This window comes from Chiloscyllium plagiosum, chromosome 1, assembly GCF_004010195.1.
Source record: "Chiloscyllium plagiosum isolate BGI_BamShark_2017 chromosome 1, ASM401019v2, whole genome shotgun sequence".
NCBI classification, from domain to species: Eukaryota; Metazoa; Chordata; class Chondrichthyes; order Orectolobiformes; family Hemiscylliidae; genus Chiloscyllium; species Chiloscyllium plagiosum.
The window spans coordinates 77,245,545-77,266,866 of record NC_057710.1 but is presented as its reverse complement, the minus strand read 5'-3'; the positions used below and the strand labels follow the sequence as shown (position 1 = coordinate 77,266,866).

Genomic DNA, 21,322 nt, shown 5'->3' with positions numbered 1-21,322 from the left:
TCAGGACCACCTTCCTAACCTGCAATCTTCTTTCTGACTTCTCCGCCCCCACCCCCACTCCGGCTTATCACCTTCACCTTATCACCCTCACCTTAACCTCCTTCCACCTATCGCTTTTCCAACGCCCCTCCCCCAAGTTCCTCCTCCCTACCTTTTATCTTAGCCTGCTTGGCACTCTTTCCTTATTCCTGAAGATGGGCTCATGCCCAAAATGTCGATTCCCCTGCTCCTTGGATGCTGCCTGACCTGCTGCGCTTTTCAAACAACACATTTTCAGCTCTGATCTCCAGCATCTGCAGTCCTCACTTTCTCCTATCCATAATCAGTCCTTGCCTTTCCAAATACAGTACATCCTGTCCCTCAGGATTCCCTCCAACAACTTGCCCACCACTGCGGTCAGGCTCACCGGTCTATAGTTCCCTGGCTTGTCTTTACTGCCCTTCTTAAACAGTGGCACCACATTTGCCAACCTCCAGTCTTCCGGCACCTCACCTATGACTATCGATGATACAAATATCTCAGCAAGAGGCCCAGCAATCACTTCTCTAGCTTCCCACAGAGTTCTCAGTAACACCTGATCAGGTCCTGGGGATTTATCCACCTTTAACCGTTTCAAGACATCCAGCACTTCCTCCTCTATAATCTGGACATTTTGCAAGATGTCACCATCTATTTCCCTACAGTCTATACCTTCCATATCCTTTTCCTCGGTAAATACTGATGCAAAATATTCATTTAGTATCTCCTCCATTTTATATACCCATCCAGATGCTTTTTACATGTTGTAATCATACCAGCCTCCACCACTTCCTCTGGCAGCTCATTCCGCATTCAAACCAACCTCTGCGTGAAAAAATTGCCACTTAAGTCTCTTTTATATTTTCCCTTCTCATCTTAAACCTGTGCCTTCTAGTTTTGGACTCCCCCAGCCTGAGGAAACGACTTTGCCTATTTATCCTATCCATGTCCCTCATGATTTTAAACACCTCTATAAGGTCACCCCTCAGCCTCCAACACTCCGGAGAAAGCAGGCCTGGCCTATTCAACCTCTCCCTATAGCTCAAATCCCCCAACTCTGGCAACATCCTCATAAATCCTTTCTGAACCCTTTCAAGTTTCAGTACATCCTTCCTGTAAGAGGGAGATCAGAATTGCATGCAATATTCCAAAAGTGGTCAAATTAATGTCCTGTTCAACTGGAAAATGACCTCTCAACTCCTATACGCAATGCACTTTCCAATAAAGGAAAGCATATCAAACGCCTTCCTCACTATCTTGTCTATCTGTGACTCCACTTTCAGGGAACTATGAACCTGCACTCCAAGGTCTCTTTGTTCAGCAACACTCCCCAGGACCTTGCATTAAATGTAGAAGTCGTGCCCTGGTTTGCCTTTCCAAAATGCAGTATCTCACATTTATTTAAATTGAGTAGATTAGATTAAATTCCCTACAGTTTGGAAACAGGCCCTTCGGCCTAACCACATCGACCCTCCGAAGCGCAACCCACCCAGACTCATTTCCCTACATTTAGTAGCATGGCCAATTCACCTGACCTGCACATCTTTTTTGGAATGTGGGAGGAAACCAGAGCACCTGGAGGAAACCCATGTAGACACAAAGAGAATGTGCAAACTCCACACAGATAGTCGCCCAAAGCGGGAATCAAGCCCAGGTCCCTGGCATTGTGAGGCAGCAGGGCTAACCACTGAGTTACCATGCTGCCCTAAATTTAACTTCATCTGCCACTTCTTGGCCCATTGGCCCATCTGATCAAGATCCCATTATACTCTGAGGTAACCTTCTTAGCTGTCCACCACACCTCCAATTACAGTGTCATCTGCAAACCTATTAACTATACCTCTTATGTTCATACTCAAATCATTTTTACAAATGATGAAAAGCAGTGAACCCAGCACAAATCCTTTGTGGCACACCACTGGTCCCAGGCCTCCAGTCTGAAAAGCAACTCTCCACCATCAACCTCTGTCTTCTACCTTTGAGCCAGTTTTGTGCCCAAATAGTTCTTCCTGTATTCCATGCGATCTAACCTTGCTGACTAATCTTTCTTGAGGAACCTTATTGAATGCTTTACTGAAGTCCATATAGATCACGTCTACTGCTCTGCCCTCATCAATCCTCTTTGTTACTTCCTCAAAAAACTCAATCAAGTTACTGAGCCACGATTTCCAATGCACAAAGCCATATTGACTATCCCTAATCAGTCCTTGCCTTTCCAAATATGTGTAAATCCTGTCCCTCAGGATATCCTCCAACAACTTGCCTACCACCAATGTCAGGTTCACTGATTTTTAGTTCCCTGGCTTTTCCTTACCACCTTTCTTAAATATTCCCATCATATTAGACAACTTCTGACACCTTACCTGGCTATCAATGTTACATGTATCTTAGCAAGAGGCCCAGCACTCACCCCCCCAGTTTCCCACTGAGTCCTGGGTACTTATCTACCCTGATGCATTTTAAGACCTCTAGCACCATCTCCTCTGTAAAATGGACATTTTTCAGAATGTCGCTATTTATTTCCCCACATTCTATCCTTTCTATATCTTTCTCTACAGTAAACACTGAAGCAAAATACTTATTTAGTATCTCATTCATCTCTTGTGTTTCCAAACATAGGCAGCCTTGCTGATCTTAAAGGGCATCTATTCTCTCCTTAGTTACCCTTTTGACCCTAATGCATTTGTAGAATCCCTTTGGATTTTGCCTAAGCCTATTTGTCAAAGTTCTTATCTCCCCCATTTTTCCCTCCTGATTTCCCTCTTAAGTATACACTTACAGTCTTTAAAATCTTCTAAGGATTCGCTCGAACGTTGCTGTCTATATCTGACATATGCTTACTTCTCTTTCTTGACCTAAACTTCAATTTCTCTAGTCATCCAGCATTCCCTACACCTACCACCCTTGCCCTTCACCCTAATGGGAACATATTGTCTCTGGCCTCTCATTATCTCATTTCTGAAGGCTTCCCATTTTCAAGGCATCCCTTTATCTGCAAACACCTGCCCCCAGTCAGCTTTTGAAAGTTCTTGCCTAATACCGTCAAAATTAGCCTTCCTCCAATTTAGAACTTTAACTTTTAGATCTGGTCTATCCTTTTCCATCACTATTTTAAACCTCATAGAATTATGGTCACTGGCCCCAAAGTGCTCCCCCACTGACACCTCAGTCACTTGCCTTGCCTTATTTCTCAAGAGTAGGTCAACTCTTGCACCTTCTCTCATAAGTACGTCCATTTACTGAATCAGAAAATTTTCTTGTGCATATTTGACAAATTCCAAGCCCTTAACACTATGGCAGTCTCAGTCTGTTTGGAAAATTTAAATCCTCGCCCATAACCTCCCTATTATTCTCACAGATAACTGAGATTAGATTACTTACAGTGTGGAAACAGGCCCTTCGGCCCAACAAGTCCACACCAACCCGCCGTAGCACAACCCACCCATACCCCTACATTTACCCCTTCACCTAACACTATGGGCAATTTAGCATGGCCAATTCACCTGACTTGCACATCTTTGGACTGTGGGATCTCCTTATAAATTTGTTTCTCAGTTTCCTACTACTGGGCGCGTCTATAGTATAGTTCCAATAAGGTGATCATCCTCTTCTTATTTCTCAGTTCTAGCCAAATAACTTCCCTGAATGTATTCCTTGGAGAATCCTCCCTAAGTACAGCCGTAATGTTATGCTTAATCAAAAGCACCACTTCCCCGCCTTTCTCGCCATCCTTACAATCCTTCCTATAGCATCTATACCCTAGAACATTAAGCTGCCAGTCCTGTCCATTCCTGAGCCAGGTCTCTATAATTGTTGTGATATCCCAGTCTCGTGTTCCTAATTATGCCCTGAGTTCATCTGCTTTACCTATTTAGGCCTCTTGCATTGAAATAAATGCAGTTTAATTTATCAGTCCTACCTAGTTTTCTGCTTCATTCCTGTCTACCCTGACTGTTTGATTTACTCCTTTTCCCAACTGCATCAGTCTCAGACTGCTCTCTTTCCTCACAATTTCCTTGGGTACTTCCCCCGCCCCCCACCACGCCTTGTTTAAATCCTCCTAAACAGTTCTAGCCATATATTAGACCCCTTCCAAATTAGGTGCAGTCCGTCCTTCTTATGCAGGTCATTTCTACCCCAGAAGAGAATCCAATGATCCAAATATGTGAACCCTTCTCCCCTGCACCAGCTCTCAACCACGCATTCATCTGCTCTATCCTCCTATTCCTACCCTCACTAGCTTGTAGCACCAGGAGTAATCCAGATATTACTACCCTTGAGGACCTCCTTTTTAAATTCCTGCCCGAAACGTCGATTCTCCTGTTCCTTGGATGCTGCCTGACCTGTCAGTACTACATTCCACGGAGAGTCCATCACCCTCTAAAATTATCTAAAACAGCATACTAGTTTAAGATGTGAATAGCCACAGGAGACTCCTACACCACCTGCCTCCCTCTCCTACCTTTCATAGAGGTCACCCAGCTATCTGACTGTATCTTCAGTTTATCTCCCTTCCTGCAACTGCCATCCATCACACACCTGAGCTCCTGTAAAAAGCCAATAGAAAGTTTTTTTTAAAATTTTTCTCATGGAACCTGGATGCCACTGCATTTATTGCCTGTCCCTAGTTGCCCTTGAGAAGGTGGTGGTGATGAGCTACCTTCTTAAACCGCTGCAGTCCACGTTCTGTACAGTAGACCCTGAGGGAGGAAATTACAGGATTCATTGAGAACTGACCTCACATCTTCTAGGTCCACAAACAGATTACCTGGAATAGGCCCTTTTGATTTTCCTAGTTAATTACAGAAACCTTTTGAGTTTTCCTTAAACATGGCAATGCTTTTGGATACTTTTTTTTAGTTTTCCTAGTTTCCATTTTAAATTTCCTCTCCATATTAAGACCTTGGTATTAGCTATAAACTTAATTTTTTCAAAATCCTAATCTTTATATCCCTAGATATCAAGAGTTCTCCAGTCAGGGTCCCACCTTATGTCTTTATCAGAACATATTTGCCGTTTGCTCTTCCCACCGATCTGACAGTTTTATCTGCAGGTATGGTTGGGCCTCGGACAACATCTGGGGGAAATCTCGTGCAGAAATTTTCTGGGACTGAGATGACTGACCTCCAACAACCACAACCATTATCTTTTGTGCCAGGTATGTCTAAAACAGGGGAGTTTTCTCCTCAATTCCTATTTTGTTAGATCTTCTTGATTCCACACTCAGTCAAATGCTGCCATGATATTAAGAGCAGGCATTCTCGACTCATTTCTGTAGATCAGCTCTTTTGAAAGAGGTTGGGCAAAAGCTGTGATGAGTTCGCTAGCAGTTTATTGTTAAGCCTGCATCTTATACTGTCACTACTCTTCCATCACTTTGTTGACAATCAATAGTAGATTATTGGGTTATTGAATTTGTCTTGCTTCTTCTGGACAGGACATACTTGGGCAATTTCCCACATTGCCACGTAGATTCCAGTGTTGTAGCTGTAATGGGAGTGCTTGATTAGGAGGCTGAACAGCACTTCATATTTTTTACTCCAATGTGTTGGTTCACTCTTCATTGAGGATGGGGATATTTGTGGAGCTCCTCTTCCTGTTACATGCACTGTGTCAATTTCGATCCAAATAAGTGTTCTTTGTGTCTGAAATGAACAGGGCCCAGAAGAAAATGTAACATCCTGGGTATGATTTGAATCAATGTTCCTGGGAATATACAGTAGACCAATTATTATCCAACCAATATACCTTGGCTGTGGGGGCTCCTTGCACAAAGCCTCAGCTCAAAGGATAAATAGTACTTGAACATGCTGATTTTTTAATTTAACCCCAATTGGTGTTGTATCTGACAGGTTTGATTCTCTTATAGATGGAGCCCTTTTTTTAAAAAAAAATGTAAGAAAATCAAGTGTAACCCACAGCACTGACCATCATTTGATCATGATGCAATTAGACAAATTCATAAAACCTGAGCGGCACGGTGGCACAGTGGTTAGCACTGCTGCCTCACAGCGCCAGAGACCCGGGTTCATTTCCCACCTCAGGTGACTGTGTGGAGTTTGCACGTTCTCCCAGTGTCTGCGTGGGTTTCCTCGGTGCTCCGGTTTCCTCCCAGTCCAAAAATGTGCAGGTTAGGTAAATTGGTCATGCTAAATTGCCCGTAGTGTTAGGTGAAGGGGTAAATGTAGGGGAAATGGGTCTGGTTGGGTTGCGCTTCGGCGGGTCGGTGTGGACTTTTTGGGCCGAAGGGCCTGTTTCCACACTAAGTAAAGTAATTTATAAATTCAGATAACGGAAAATCCATCCTGGCAACCCCTAACTGTTCCTGACGTACTTTCAGTTGGCAGAATATATTGGCAAAGAAATGCAACTAAGCCGTTTCATCATTTAGTATCTTTATTTAAAAATAGCCAGCTCGCAAGAAAGCTGGGGTTGGTCACAATATTGTTCACGGATGTGTTTTCAATCTAAACACAAGTTGATACAGCTGAAAATATTCAATATTAAAAATTAGTACATTGAATTTGATATCTCTGCATTTTTTCATAATTTGCGCTTATTCTGATTCGTTCAGACAACCCATGAACTCCAATAACAGGAAGAATACTCATTTCTTTTCAATATATCAGCTCTGAGACACCAGCAGTTTAAATTGTTCAATTTGTATGCTCTACTTACTTGAGTGTCCGTATTTGCTGTAAATGCTGTAAATCAGAAAGAAAAACAGAAGTTGCTGGAAAAGCTCAGCAGGTCTGCCAGCAGCCGTGAAGAGGAATCAAAGTTAATGTTGCGGGTCCAGTGACCCTTCTTCAGAACTGATTTCTCTTCACAGCTTCTGCAGTTCTTTCAGTTTTTATTGGGTACAGTGTAAGTTGGTCAGCCAACTTATGAGCACCCAAGGTGAATGATATTCTTGTGCCTGATGGTTGATTTTAACTTGGATGTTTATATAGCTGCAGTTCTAAGTGGGGAAAATGGACAATCTCAAGTAAGTTCTATTTTTATTACACTTCATCCAATTTTAATTGCCATTCATTTCAACAGAAAAGATAATTGATGGGCTGGAATATTCAGTATCACTCAAGGTAATTTAATAACGTTTTTAAAAGAAATGTACTAATTTGTTTGTTTCAGGGACCCCCAGAGTGATTATATGGCAAAGCAGCAAATGCATAAAGAAAACTAAGTGTTGGGGGAAACAAAAAGTCAAACTGTAATATTGAGAATATTGAAAATAAAAAAAAAATCACATCGGGTCTGGCATCATCCATGGAGAGGGGGCATACTGAATTTTTGATTCTCAATGCCTCCTCATTAGAGTTGACATGAAGTTTGGAGGGGGCAGCATTTATGCAACAGTGGGGTGGACCACCGGGGGAGAAAGGGGGGTTGATAGTTCAGATTATGTGATCAGAATGTGAGAACAGCAAAGTGATGTGTCTAACTGTCAAACTGGAAAGAACAGACAATCCCACTGGAGTGGAGGAAGAGGAAAGAGGACATGGTGACAGAGAATGTAATAATTAAAGCAAAAGGGAACAAATGGGAGTTAGTTCACAATTTTGAGTTTAGCGCCTTCAGATTAAATCCAGAAGGTTGCAAAGTGCCAGTCTGAAGATGAGATGTTGTTCTTCCAGTTTGCGCTGTGATTCGCTCAAGTATTACAGCATGCAGAGGGCAGACATGTGGCCATGCAAGCTGGAGAATGTGTTGAAGTGACTGGCTATGGCAAGGTCAGAGTCCTGCTTGCAGAGCTGTTCTGCAAAGCAATCACCCATTCTGTGTTTGGTTTCTCCAACGTAGAGTAGGCCACATTGGGTGCAGCGAATGCAATAGATCAGATCGGAGGAGGAACAGGTGAAATGCTGCTTCATCTGCAAGGAAGAGGTGAAGGGACAAATGTTGCACTTTCTGTGGTGACATGGGAAGGTGCCATGGGAAGGGAGAGAAGTGTTGGCCATTATTCAAGAATGGACTAGGGTATTCCAGAGGGAACGCCCCTGCAAAATGCAGACAGTGGAAACGAGGAGATGATGTGTTTGGTGGTGGCATTCTGTTGGAGTTCTCTGAAATGGTGAAGGATGATCCTTTGAATGCAGAGGCTGGTGGGATGAAAAAAAGTGAGAACAAGGGGGACCCGATCCCACTGCTGAGTGATGGGAAGGGGCAGGGGTGGAGGCATGGGTGATAGGCCCCTCAGCTACATCTGACCTAAAAACCACAGCGGTCAAGAAACCACCGTTACAGAAGACAGAAGCCATTTCAGCAACACTGCCTTGGAAGGTAGCATCATCCGAACAGATATGACATTGTAGTTACCCAGTTCCTTTGCCAATTAAAGTTCTCTTTCCATCTTTGAAGTATGCTGGACGGTAACAATGCTTTACAGCAGAATGATTTACCAGAAAATTAACAGCAATATCCTTGTAAAGATTCTGTTTTGTGTACAGTAGAAAGTGCAAATTAAAAGCACATTAGAATCCAGTCCGACAACAATATAGATAAACAGTATTATACGTTTTAAGGCTACTAGCACATAGCAGCTTGAGAATAATCTAAAGACAATACACATACAAAAGTAAAGAACATTATCAATTCATAAAATGATTATCCATCAGTTTGCAAAGGAGAATTACAAAATGAATTTTTACTGGTGTTCTCATTGGTCATGCTGCTCCTGATGCCATTTATTCTGCCCTGTGGTGAAGCTCTATCCAGATGCCACTTTGTGGGCGCAGAATCAATTCACCCACCATATGAAGTTCCTCACGGCTTTGTTGCGCTTCTACGTGGAATCGCCGAAGAATTGATGACAAAATCACCTTCTCCTCCATTAGTGCAAATTTTTGGCCTGAATTAAAAAAAAACCCATTAGATACAAAATTACAAAATATCAATATGAACTACATTATTACATTGGCTAGACTTTCAGCCTTTGAGACAGGAGCAAGATTTGGGAGATTTCCTGATGACACAGTTTGGCCTGCTGCTTAGTACACTGGCACCCTAGATGGGGGAGATAAATGGCCTGCAGTTGGATCTCCTCTATTCCACAACAGATTTGCAGGCAGGCGATAGCAAGGCAATACCTCTTCCCTCTGAAAAAGAGAGGGACAACAGATCCATTCAAACACCACCATCACCACCACCACCACATGTAAGCTACACAAAATCCTGACCTGGAGCTAAATGCTGCTCCCTCAATGTCACAGCATTAAAGTTCAAGAGAGTCATTTCCTAACAACATTGTCAGTGTCTACGTATGCCAAGGACTGCCACAGTTTAAGAAGTTGTTTCACCATCACCCCAGAGGGCAGTTAGAGATGAGAATAAATGCAAGTCAGAAAGCCTACAACCTGTGAAAGATTTATTTTAAACTGACCCCCTGCAAAGAATTAGGAAGTATCTAGAAATCTCAAATGTTTCAAAATAAGAAAACCACGTGAATTAACAACTCTCAAGAAAACAAAAAAAAAGACAAAAACAGAAACTGCTGGAGAACTTATGAGTCATTGGACTTGAAACATTAACTCAGCTTTCTCTTCACAGGTGCTGCCAGTATTGTCCATATAGGTCAGACATGTCAAGGACAGCAGATTTCCTTCCTTAAAAGGACAATAGTAAAGCAGATGGGTTTTTATGACCATCAACAATGGTTACAATGAGGCTAGTTTATTCCAACTTCAGATTTTTTTAAAATTCAAATATCACCATCTAGTGTTGTTGGATTCAAGCTCATGTCCCTAGAACATTAACCTGGAGTTCTGGATTACTAGCCCAATGACGTTACCATTATGCTACTGCCTTCCGGTATGTTATGGGAGAGCCTGTAACTAGGGGACATAAGAGAAAACATTCTTGCAGCATGCAACCTGTTGAAAAGAGGTTTTCCTTGAGGCAGGGATGAGAATTTATTTCTGCGTGTTATGCTCATTTGAAACTCTCTGGTGAGCCGTTTTATGCAACTGTTCAATGAGATGTACAAAGTTGATGTAACTTTTCCTTTTCCTACATTAATCAGCAGGTTTAAAGAAAATAAAATTAAGAACATAAGTAGGAGCAGGAGTAGACCATCTGGCCCTTCAAGCCTGCTCTGCCATTCAGTAAGATCACGGCCACAAATTCCACATATAAAAGATATTTTACTTACAAAGAAACCGACTAGTGTAAACTAACGGAATTAAATAAATTATTCCGATTGGTCTTTTTCACTGATCTAAAACCAAAGTATCACTGTTGGGAATTTAGACTTCAGATGAACCCTTTTTTGTATATTTTAATCGATTTATTCACAGAATGTGGGTCTTTCCGGCTGGCCAGCATTTATTGACCATTCCAACTGCCCTTGAGGTGGTAGTGAGTTACCTTCTTGAACAGCTGCAGTCTATTTGGTGTAGCCTGACCCACAATGCCTTTAGGATTTTGACCCAGCAACCCACTAAAGGAACAGCGAAATATTTCCAAGTCAGAATGGTGAGAGACTTGGAGGTGAGCTTGCAGGTGGTGATGTTCCCATATATCTGCTGCCCTTGTCCTTCTAGATGGAGGTGGTCTTGGGTTTGGAAGGTGCTGTCTAGGGAAGTTGGGGAATTTCTGCAGTGCATCTTGTAAATAGGCACCACTGATGCTCAGTAGCAGCAGTGTGTACTATCAAATTATCTGCCTTTCCGACACAGTATCAAGCTTCTCAAACATCGTTGGAACTGCATCCATCCAGGCAAGTGGAAAGTATTGACTTGTGGTTGAAGACAGTGAACAGGCTTTAGGGAGTCAAGGGGATGAATTATTCACTGCACTATTCCTAGACTCTGACCTGCACGTGTAGCCACTGCATATAACTAGACCCTTTCAATTTCTGGTTAATAGAAACTCCCAGGATGTTGATAGTGGGGGATTCAATGGTGATAACACCATTATGTGTCAAGAGACAACAGTTAGATTCGGTCTTGTTGGAGATGGTTATTGCCTGGCACTCGTGTGGCACAAATGTTGCTTGACACTTGGACAATATCTAGGCTTGGGCTGCCACGTCTTGCTGCATTTGGGCATGAACTGCTTCAGTATCTGAGGAGTCACAAATGTTGTCTACTACAACCCTGAGATGACTTCCAACAACTAGCACTATCTTCTTTTGTGCCAGGTATGACTCCAACCAGCAGAGAGATTTCCCAGACTCTAACTCCACTCTTGCCAGAGCTTTGATGCCATACTCAGTCATGCGGCAGTCACACTCACCTTACCTCTAACTCATTTTTGATTGTATCAATACACTTATCAGGTTAGCATTCCTTAATTCAACTAACATTTCAAATGTAAAAAAAGTGAAGAAATTGTATACTAGTTGATTGTTGCATTGGTTCGTGGGAAATTTAAGACCGGCAGTTATGCAAACCAAAGTTGCTGGAACCCTAAACCAGAATGTTACTTTGGAAATAGAGTATAATTTGAAAATCAGTTTCTGTCCAGATTCCCAATCACATCCAAAGCAGGAACTCTAATTATTTGGCTTTAAAAGATTAATACAAGCAATATGATGTTAAAACTTAGTTTTAATTTCCTGCCTCCAAGCAGGAGGTTTCTCACAGCAAAGCAGACTTACCAATGCAGTTTCGAACTCCAGCAGAAAATGGAATAAATGCATAGGGATTAACTTTTCTTGAATTTTGTAAAAATCGCTCTGGCCTAAATTCCTCAGGTTCTGGGAAATGTTTGGGATCTCTATGCAGAGCATAAGGAATGATCATAGCGTTGACTCCCTTTGGTACCTTAAAGCCTCCTGAAAGACAATGTAACAATTAATTAACATCTGTAGACTGTCAGAACAGCAGGAACAATAGGTACATTTATCAAACATGTTCACTCCACCCAAATTATGACAATTCTGGCACTGTATAAATCCATGTCCTGTCAACGAAACTTGCCAATATTTAACAGCTTTGCATCACACAGTCAACCATTCTTTGTAAGATGATGTGTAGTATAAGCATCAAACCATGATTTCAAAAATACATAGATAAGACACTATCGTAGCTCTTAAAGTTTAAATTCATAACTTTGAGCCATATCATCAGTTCAACTCAAATATTCTCCAATAATTCAGTTGGACTATCTTAATTTAACAAATGTTGCCAAATTAGAAAGGACTCCTGCCCATTAACTTGGTGGTGTGCACAGCTTCCAACGACAGGTCAGCACTCCAATCCATCTTGGTTCTCCAGTGGAAATGAAATCTGGTATACTGTAAAACAGAGAGCCAACTGACTGTCAGCCTGATAGCTGGTCCTGGATCTGGCTAATTTCATTCCCATTACCTTGTGGTACTGTGCCTATAACAGAGATTTGTTCTGGTCTGTTTCTGTAGAGAGATATTTTGCTACAAGATCTGTTTCACAAACAGTGGGTAAACAGCTTTGTGCTCTGAATTTTAAAAAAAATTAGACATAAGAAGCGTTAAGTGATTCAAGTCAGGGTTTAGTTTTGCTTTTAGCTGTGGTTTGGAGTTGGTTGTTAAAGCGACCAGATACAGCTCGCTCTCTGCTGCAGCAAAAAGTTGAAGTCCTCTCTTTGTTGCACGATTGTTTCTTTCAATGTTCCTTTCACCTGGACTGGAACAGAGAGAGCACATGAGGAAAATCTGTTTTGCTGAATTTGTCTTTGCCAAGGATGTGTTTATGGGACTGCTAAATTGGAACAGTTGATGGTTAGTAATTAAATATTAATTTATTTTGTTCAGTATTTCAAGAGATTTAAATTTATGCCAATTCTTTGTTTTTGTTTATACTTGAACTGAACTATAGACCAGTGAGCCTGACATTGGTGGTGGGCAATTTGTTGGAGGGAATCTGGAGGGATAAGATTCACATACACTTGGAAAGGCAAGGACTGATTAGGGATAGTCAACACTGCTTTGTGCGTGGGAAATCATGTCTCATGAATTTGATTGTGTTTTTTGAAGTAGTAAGAAAGAGGATTGTTGAGGGCAGAGCGATGGACGCAATCTATATGGACTTCAGTAAGGCACTAGACAAGGTAGACTGATCAGCAAGGTTAGATCTCATGAACACAGGGAGAACTAGCTACTTGGATACAGAACTGGCTCAAAGGTAGAAAGCAGAGGGTGGTGGTGGAGAATGGTCTTTCAGAGTGGAAACCTGTGACCAGTGGTATGTCACGAGAATTGGTGCTGGGTCCACTGCTTTTCATCATTTATATGAATGCTTTGGATGTGAACATAGGAGGTATAGTTAGTAAGTTTGCAGATGACACCAAAATTGGAGATGTAGTGGACAGCGAAGAAGGTTACCACAGAGTACAACAGGAATTTGATCAGATGGGCCAATGGACTAAGGAGTGGCAGATGGAGTTTAATTTAGATAAATGGGAGGTACAGCATTTTGGAAAAGCAAACCTTAGCAGGACTTATACACTTAATGGTAAGGTCCTGGGCAGTGTTGCTGAACAAAGACTCATTGGTCTATAGTTCAGTTCAAGTATAAAAAAAGAATTGGCACAACTTTAAATCTCTTGAAATACTTAAAACAAAATAATATTTAATCACTCATCAAGTGTTAGGCCACTGTTGGAATACTGCACACAATTTTGGTCTCCCTCCTATAGGAATGATGTTGTGAAACTTGAAAGGGTTCAGAAAATATTTACAAGGATGCGTTGCCAGGGTTGGAGGATTTGAGCTAAAGGGAGAGGCTGAACAGGCTGGGGCTATTTTCCCTGGAGCAACAGAGGCTGAGGGATGACCTTATAGGTTTATAAAATCATGAGGAGCATGGACAGATTAAATAGACAAGGCCAGGGGTGGGGAGTCCAGAACTAGAGGGCATAGGTTTAGGGTAAGAGGGGAAAGATATAAAAGACACCTAAGGGGCAACTTTTTCACACAAAGGGTGGTAGGTGTATGGAATGAGCTGCCAGAAGAAGTGGAGGAGACTGGTATAATTACAACATTTCAATGGCATCCAGATGGTTATATGAATAGGAAGGGTTTAAAAGGGAGATGGGCCAAGTGCTGGCAAATGGGACTAGATTAGGCTAGGATATCTAGTCAGCATAGATGAGTTGGACCAAAAGGGTCTGTTTCTATGCTGTACATCACTATGACTCTATGACTGTGTCATAGGAATAAAAAGAGAGAGAGTGTTTCGCTTAAAAGCCTAGTGGTAGACCACTAATCAAATCGGAACTCAGTGCCTTACACTTTAAATAAGATAAAACATTAGAGTCTAGACTATCTATCGCCTTGATATATTTATGAGGGGGTTTGGCTGGTCCATAATAATTGTAATTTTTTGACATCATTCTTATCAGGGTTTGGAAAGACTATGATTTCAATTATCTCTGGAGGCTGAAGCAAAAGCAGAGGCAGTTAGTTGTGCAGGTCACTACTGAGTCAGACTTCTGTGCAGGTTTACTGCTCTGTTTGATTTACTTGCAGTCACTACCGCTGTTGCTCTTCCTACTTTCTGAAGTGCTTTGGTTTTGATCTTTTCTTTCCCTGAAGTTCCAAAACAATGCAGCAGCTTATAAAACATTAATTACTGCTACTGGAGGAAATCAGCTCCAACACAGAAAATACCTCAAAAAAAAAGAACAGTTCTTATAGCTACAATTCCCTGCCCACCACCTCCCATCAGCCATCTTAGATTACCAGTATTGGAGGTGTGGACAGCAAAGGAGGCTACCTCACAGGAACTTGATCAGATGGGCCAATGGGCCAAAGAGTGGCAAATGGAGTTTAGATAAATGAGAGGTGTTGCTTTTTGGAAAAACAAATCAGGGCAGGACTTATACACTTAATGGTAAGGTCAGTGTTGCTGAACAAAAACCTCTTGGAGTACAAGTTCATAGTCCCTTAAAAGTGGAGTCATAGGTAGTTAGGATAGTGAAGGCGGCATTTGGTATGCTTTTCTTTATTGGTCAGAGTATTGAGTATAGGAAGTAGTAGGTCAATTTACAGCTGTACAGGACATTGGTTGGGCCACTTTTGAATTACTGCTTGCACATCTGGTCACCCTGCTATTGGAAGGATGGATGTTTTTTCTTGGAGTGGAGGGGGGGGGGGGGGGGGGGGGGTGGGGGGAGTCCAAAACTAGACAGCATAGGTTTAAGATGAGAGGGGAAAGATTAAAAAGGGACCCAAGGAGCAACTTTTTTCACGCAGAGGGTGGTACGTGTAGTGGTGGAGGCTGGTACAATTACAACATTTAAAAGGCATCTGGATGGGTGTATGAATAGAAAGAGTTGAGAGGGATGGGCCAAATGCTGTCAACTAAGACTAGATTAATTTAGGATATCTGGTCAGCATGGATGAGCTGGACCAATGGGCCTGTTTCCGTGCTGTATAACTGAGTCTACTGGAATGTTTGGTGCCATGTGTTTTGTAGGATGTGAGATTATATGTCATTATTGCCTCATTTAATTCAAACTGTGCATTATGGGAGAAATGTCTGACATTCACAAGATGAAATTGAAAAATTATGCAGGTCAGCATAATCCTTATGCCTATCCCTGCCAAACTAATGAACGGTATATCCTCCAAGTTTAGATAGCCCTCAGACCTAGACCAGCTTCAGTTCACTGGTGTTTGATGATAAACACTTCACATTAGAAAACAAATTAAAGTACAATTTAAAACAAAATACAGCTAAGGGAATCAAAATAAAAAGTTTTATCAGTACTGATCTAGTACGGTTCACAACTTCAAAACAGTTCATTTGCATTGCACAATAAAACAAACATTGGCCTTGGGGGAAGATTAGGTTTCTAAGACAAACATTTGCTATTTCACCATTAAAGTCAGCATTTGCTTAGGCTAAGAGATGACATGGAAAAAATGAAACAATGTGCACGTCCTTCTCAGAACATGGGGAACACTTATAAAAAGTGATCTTGAGGTACAACCCCATTCTTTTTCACTATTTTATATACAGTCCACAAATCCGACCCACTAATCAACATGCGTAAAATCACAATCTCTACAGCATGGATGTAGGCCTTCCAGCCCATCGAGCCAACACTGATCCTCTGAAGATCATCCCCAGAGACCCACCCTATCCCTGTAACCCTGTGTTTCCCATGGCTACTCCAGCTAACTGACATATCTCTGGATATTATGGGTGATTTAGTATGGTCAAACCACCGAACCTGCACACCTTTGAACTGTGGGAGGAAACCAGAGCACCTGGTGGAAACATATGCAGAATGGAGGTGAATGTGTAAATGTCACACAGATAGTTTCCCTAGGCTAGATTCCAACCAAAAACCCTGGCGCTGAGAGGCAGCAGTGCTAACCACTGAGCCACCCCTTTGTCCTTGTAATAGCCTACTGGTTCCTGTGCACGAACAAATTCAACTTCAAAAGCTTTGTACTCGTACTGAACTCCGTCAATAGTGTAATTCTACTCCACCTGAGTAAACTTACTGCTGCTCAGCCTTTGCAATACATTTCTTCCTCATCATGCAGAGATGTGCAGACTTGAACACAAGTTTTACAGCTGTTCTACTGAAAGAACAGAGAGCTAACTAAGTTCAGAGAGGACAGGAGTTATCGGTGGATGAAGTTTGGTTAAATGTACGCAGCAGAAATTTGGATGAGTTAAAGTAAGGAATGGGTAGGCTAGGTAGGAAAAGGTGAGAGAAAGAGTCAGAAACATGTATTGATCAGAATTTCAGATGCAGCCGGATGAAACAGAATCAGAGAGGTGATGTGTTGAAGGTTTAATATGTGAAATATTCAACTATTCTCTTGGACGTAGGTTTGCTCACTGAGCTGGAAGGTTTGTTTTCATTTCATGTAACAAACCTACATCCAGAACCTCAACCGGAGCTACAAATCTTCTCAAAACTCTAACTATTTTCTATTCAATTTTTCATGTTTTGGTAGAACTTGCAGTTTTGATGCCTGCTCCTGCTCCACAGTGATCAGTTACATCAGTCATCCTTAGTACATTTCTACAAATTAATTAGTCAGCTGACTAGCAGTGTAACATTGCAAACTTTTATGCAATGAAAACAGATAAGACTCCTTGAAGCATTTAAGTTAAAATATTCACAGAAACAGACCCGTCGGTCCAACTCGTCCATGCCGAGCAGATAACCCAACCCAACCTAGTCCCACCTGCCAGCACCCAGCCCATATCCCTCTGAACACTTCCCATTTATAAACTCATCCAGATGCCTTTTAAATGTTGCAATTGTACTAGCCTACACCACTTCCTCTGGCAGCAAAATCTACACACTCACCACCCTCTGAGTGAAATCGTTGCCCCTTAGATCTCTTTTACATCTTTCTCCTCTCAGCTGAAACCTATGCCCTCTCATTCTGGACTCCACCACCCCAGGGAAAGACCTTGTCTATTTACCCTATCCATGGCCCTCATGATTTTATACACGTCTCTAACGTCACCCCTCAGCCTCTGACACTCCAGGGAAAACAGCCCCAGCCTATCCAACCTCTCCCTATAGCTCAAATCCTCCAACCCTGGCAACATCTTTGTAAATCTTTTCTGAACCCTTTCAAGATTCACAACATCCTACTGATAGGAAGGAGGCCAGAATTCACACAACATTCTAAAAGTGGTCTAACCAATGTCGTGTACAGCCGTAACATAACCTCCCAACTCCTGTACTCAATACTCTGACCAATAAAAGGAAAACATACCAAACGCCTTCTTCACTATTCTTCATCGCCTTATTGTCATAGGAATAATTTAATCGATTCAGGATAAGATTTGTTTTAGGGATGGAAATATACATTTCTAATTACAGGCTTTCAGTTCATATTTATAAACATTTAAATGGGGAACTGAATTTACATTTAGGTTTAAGTTGTATTGTCATTTGTTCTCAAGTACAAGGTACAAGAGTACAGTGAGAAGTGTACATGTCGCCATACACAGCGCCATCTTAGGTATAAAAAGTACAAAATCTTAGCTACAGAAATAGAAAAACAAAGAAATAAGCTAAAAGGTTCAGCGCTACACAGTCTGCTGAATATAAAAGTAGAAAAAAAAAGTAGTGAAGGATTTAAATTAAAATGGCCAAACACTGCAGTCCTTTCTTCAGCCATGGGCTTGCAGATGCTCCAAGCTGACCCTTCCCCAAGAGGTTCACTCTCCCTCACAGTGGGCATGTTTTCACCTCCGCTGGTCTAAGACCCACCCAGGCACGCCAGGCTTCCCCACCACTCGCGAGGCGTTGGCCCCAATCGCCACTGCCACTATCCCACTGCTGACTTCTCCAACTTCATCACCAAATCTTTGACAAATGACGTAAATGGCCTTTTCACTAACTTCCTAAAGTTAAAGGGGGCACAGCGGGATGCAACCGGAAGAAATTCATCCTGCTCTCAACAGCAAAGAATATCACGGATAAACCATCCTTGGAAGAAATTCTTCTTCACCTTTTCTAAGGTACCACTAAATAGTCTAACGAATACAGGTCAGAACATATAGAGTCGGACAAATAGCAAAATGGATTGCTGGCAGGAAGTAGAGAGTAGAAATTTAAGGGTGATTATTCAGAGAGGCAGAAGGTGGAAAGTGCAGTCACACAGTTCAAGAGTGTGACCACTATGATGCAGAATTTACATTATTGATTTCGATTTTAGAATCAACCATATTTATAAACCTGTGAATCAGTCTAAATTAACATGAAGTTAAGACCATGAATTAGCCCATTTAGCAAGAGCCTGCTCTACCATTTGATCATGTTTCTCAACCCATTCTCCTGCCTCCTCCCCATAAATCCTGCCTCCTCCCCATAACTCCTGATCCCCTTATCAATCAATAACCTGTCTTAAATACAGCCAATGACCTGGCCTCCACAGCCTTCTGCAACAATGAGTTCCACAGGTTAACCCCCTTTAACAAATTTCTCATCTCAGTTCTGAAGTGTCCTCCCTTAATTCTGAGGGTGTACCTTCCGGTGCTAGTCTCTCCTACTTGTGAAAATACATTCTCCACGTCCACTCCATTCAGCCCTGTCAGCATTCTGTAAGTTTCAATTACATCCTCCCTCATTCTTCTAAACTCCACTGAGTACAGACCCAGAGTTCTCAACTGCTCCGCACGTGACAATATCCTCCATTCCTGGGATCGCTCTTATAAACTTCCTCTAAACAGCCTCCAATGCCAGCACATCCTTCCTTTGACATGGGGCCCAAAACTGCTCACAAGATTCCAAATGCAGTCAGATCAGAGCCTTATGCAGCTTCAGAAGTACGCTCCTGCTCTTGTATTCTAGCCCTCTTGAAATGAATGCTAACATTGAATTACCTTCCTAACTGCCAACTGAACCCACAAGTTAACTTTAAGAGACCCTGATTTTGGACTCCCAAGTCCCTTTGTGCCTCAGATTTCTGAATAGTTTTTCCATTTAGAAAATAGTCTGTGCCTCTATTCCTACTACCAAAGTGCATTATGTCATGCTTCTTTATTCGAACTGCCACTTCTTTGCCCACTCTGCCAACCTGTCTAAGTCCTTCTACAGTCACCCTGCTTCCTCAACAGTACCTGTTCCTCAACCTATCTGCGTGTCATCTGCAAATTTAGCAACAATGCCCTCAGTTCCTTCATTCAGATCGCTAATGTATACGGAGAGTAGTTATGGTCCCAATACAGACCCTTGCAGAACCCCACTAGTCACTGGCTACTATCCTGAAAAATACCGTTTTATCCCTCTTCTGCCAGTCAACCAATCCTCTATCCATGCCAATACCTTACTCCTAATACCATGGGCTCTTATTTAGCAGCCTCCTGCGCAGCACCTTGTCAAACACGTTCTGGAATTTAAATAGATCACTTCCACTGGCTCTCCCTTCTTTATCTTGCTTGTTACCTCCTCAAATGAATTCTAATAAATTCGACAGGCACAATCTCCCCATGATGAAAGAGTGTTGACTCAGCCTTTTGTTTAAACCAAGTGCTCTGCAATTTGATCTTTAATAATGGACTCTAAAACTTTACCAACATTGAAGGTCAGGCTAACCTGTCTCTCGCTTCCTGTCTTCTGCCTCTCTCTTTCCTAAAACAGGCGTGTTACATTAGCCATTTTACAGTCCTTTGGGACTCTCCCTGACTCCAGTGATTCCTGAAAGATCACCACCAATGCCTCTATAATCTCCTCAGCTATCTTTTTTACAATTCTAGGATGTAGTCCATCTTGCCTGGGTGATTTATACACTTTGAGTTTTCAGCTTCCCCAGTACCACCTTCTTATTGATGGCTATTACACTCACCTCTGTCCCCAAACCCGCTTGAAGTTCAGTCCACTGGTGGTATCTTCCACTGTGCAAACTGATACAAAGTATCTATTCAGTTCCTTTGACATTTCTTCATTCCCCATTTCTATTTCTCCAGCGAATTCTTGCAATCTTCTTTTATATTACTAGCTAGCTTACCCTTATATTTTGCTTTTACACTGTCCCTGACTTATCTTTTGGCATCCATTGTTACCTCATCCTCCTCTTATGTATCTTCTTTCTTGGAATTAATTTCTGCTGTGTCTCCTGAATTAACGTTGGAAATTCCTGCCATTACTGCTCCACCATCTTCCCTGCTAGGCTACCCTTCCAATCAACTCTGACCAGCTCCTCCCTCATGTCTTTATAATTACCTTTACTCAATTGTAAAACAGTTACATCTGATTCCAGCTTCTCCCTCTCCAACTGCAGGGTGAATTCTATCATATTATGGTCACTGCCCCCCTAAGCTCCCTTATCAAGTCGGTCTCATTACTCATCACCAAATCCAGAATTTCCTGTTCTCTATTGGGGTCTACCACAAGCTGGTCCAAAAACAATCTCACAGACATTCCATTATTGCATTTTCTTGAGATCGGTTACCAATCTGATTTTCCCAGTCCATCTGTATATTGAATCCCCCACCCCAAGGTTATTGTCATACTGCATTTCCTACATGCCTTTTCTACCTCCTAATATATTTTCTTCGCCATATCCTGACGACTGCTAGGAGTTCTGTGTATAAATCCCATCAGGGTATTTTTTTCCTTTGAAGTTCCTCAACTCTGCCCACACAGATTCTACATCTTCCAACTGTATCAGTTCTTGCAATCGATTTAATTTCATTTCTACCAAACAAGTCAAACCCAACCCCCATCTCCCTACCCTTTTGATAGGATGTGTATCCTTGTATATTTGGTTCCTAACCTTCATCCTCTGTAGCTATGTCTCCGTGAGATCCACAACATCGCATCTGCCAATATCAATCTGCACTACAAACTCATTTACCTTGTTTTGTATACTGCATGCATTTCAGTACAACAAAGAGGG

The 21,322-nt window shown here is 41.9% G+C and overlaps 1 protein-coding gene and 1 long non-coding RNA gene across 3 annotated transcripts in view; one reads left to right on the top strand and one right to left on the bottom strand.

Annotated features, from left to right (window-relative positions):
* LOC122555601 overlaps positions 1-5,157 on the top strand; it is a 15,840-nt gene extending 10,683 nt beyond the window's left edge. The window contains exon 3 of the long non-coding RNA XR_006313324.1: positions 5,072-5,157. This is a non-coding gene — a long non-coding RNA (uncharacterized LOC122555601). The remainder of the gene's footprint in view (positions 1-5,071) is intronic.
* Positions 5,158-6,396: 1,239 nt separating this feature from the next.
* LOC122549769 (cytochrome P450 4V2-like) overlaps positions 6,397-21,322 on the bottom strand; it is a 58,030-nt gene continuing 43,104 nt past the window's right edge. For both annotated transcript variants that reach the window (XM_043689768.1, XM_043689779.1), the window contains 2 exons: positions 11,618-11,794; positions 6,397-8,869 (listed from right to left, as the gene is read on the bottom strand). In XM_043689768.1, the coding sequence (XP_043545703.1) occupies positions 8,706-8,869; positions 11,618-11,794 (341 nt within the window). In that variant the 3' untranslated portion in view covers positions 6,397-8,705. The remainder of the gene's footprint in view (positions 8,870-11,617; positions 11,795-21,322) is intronic.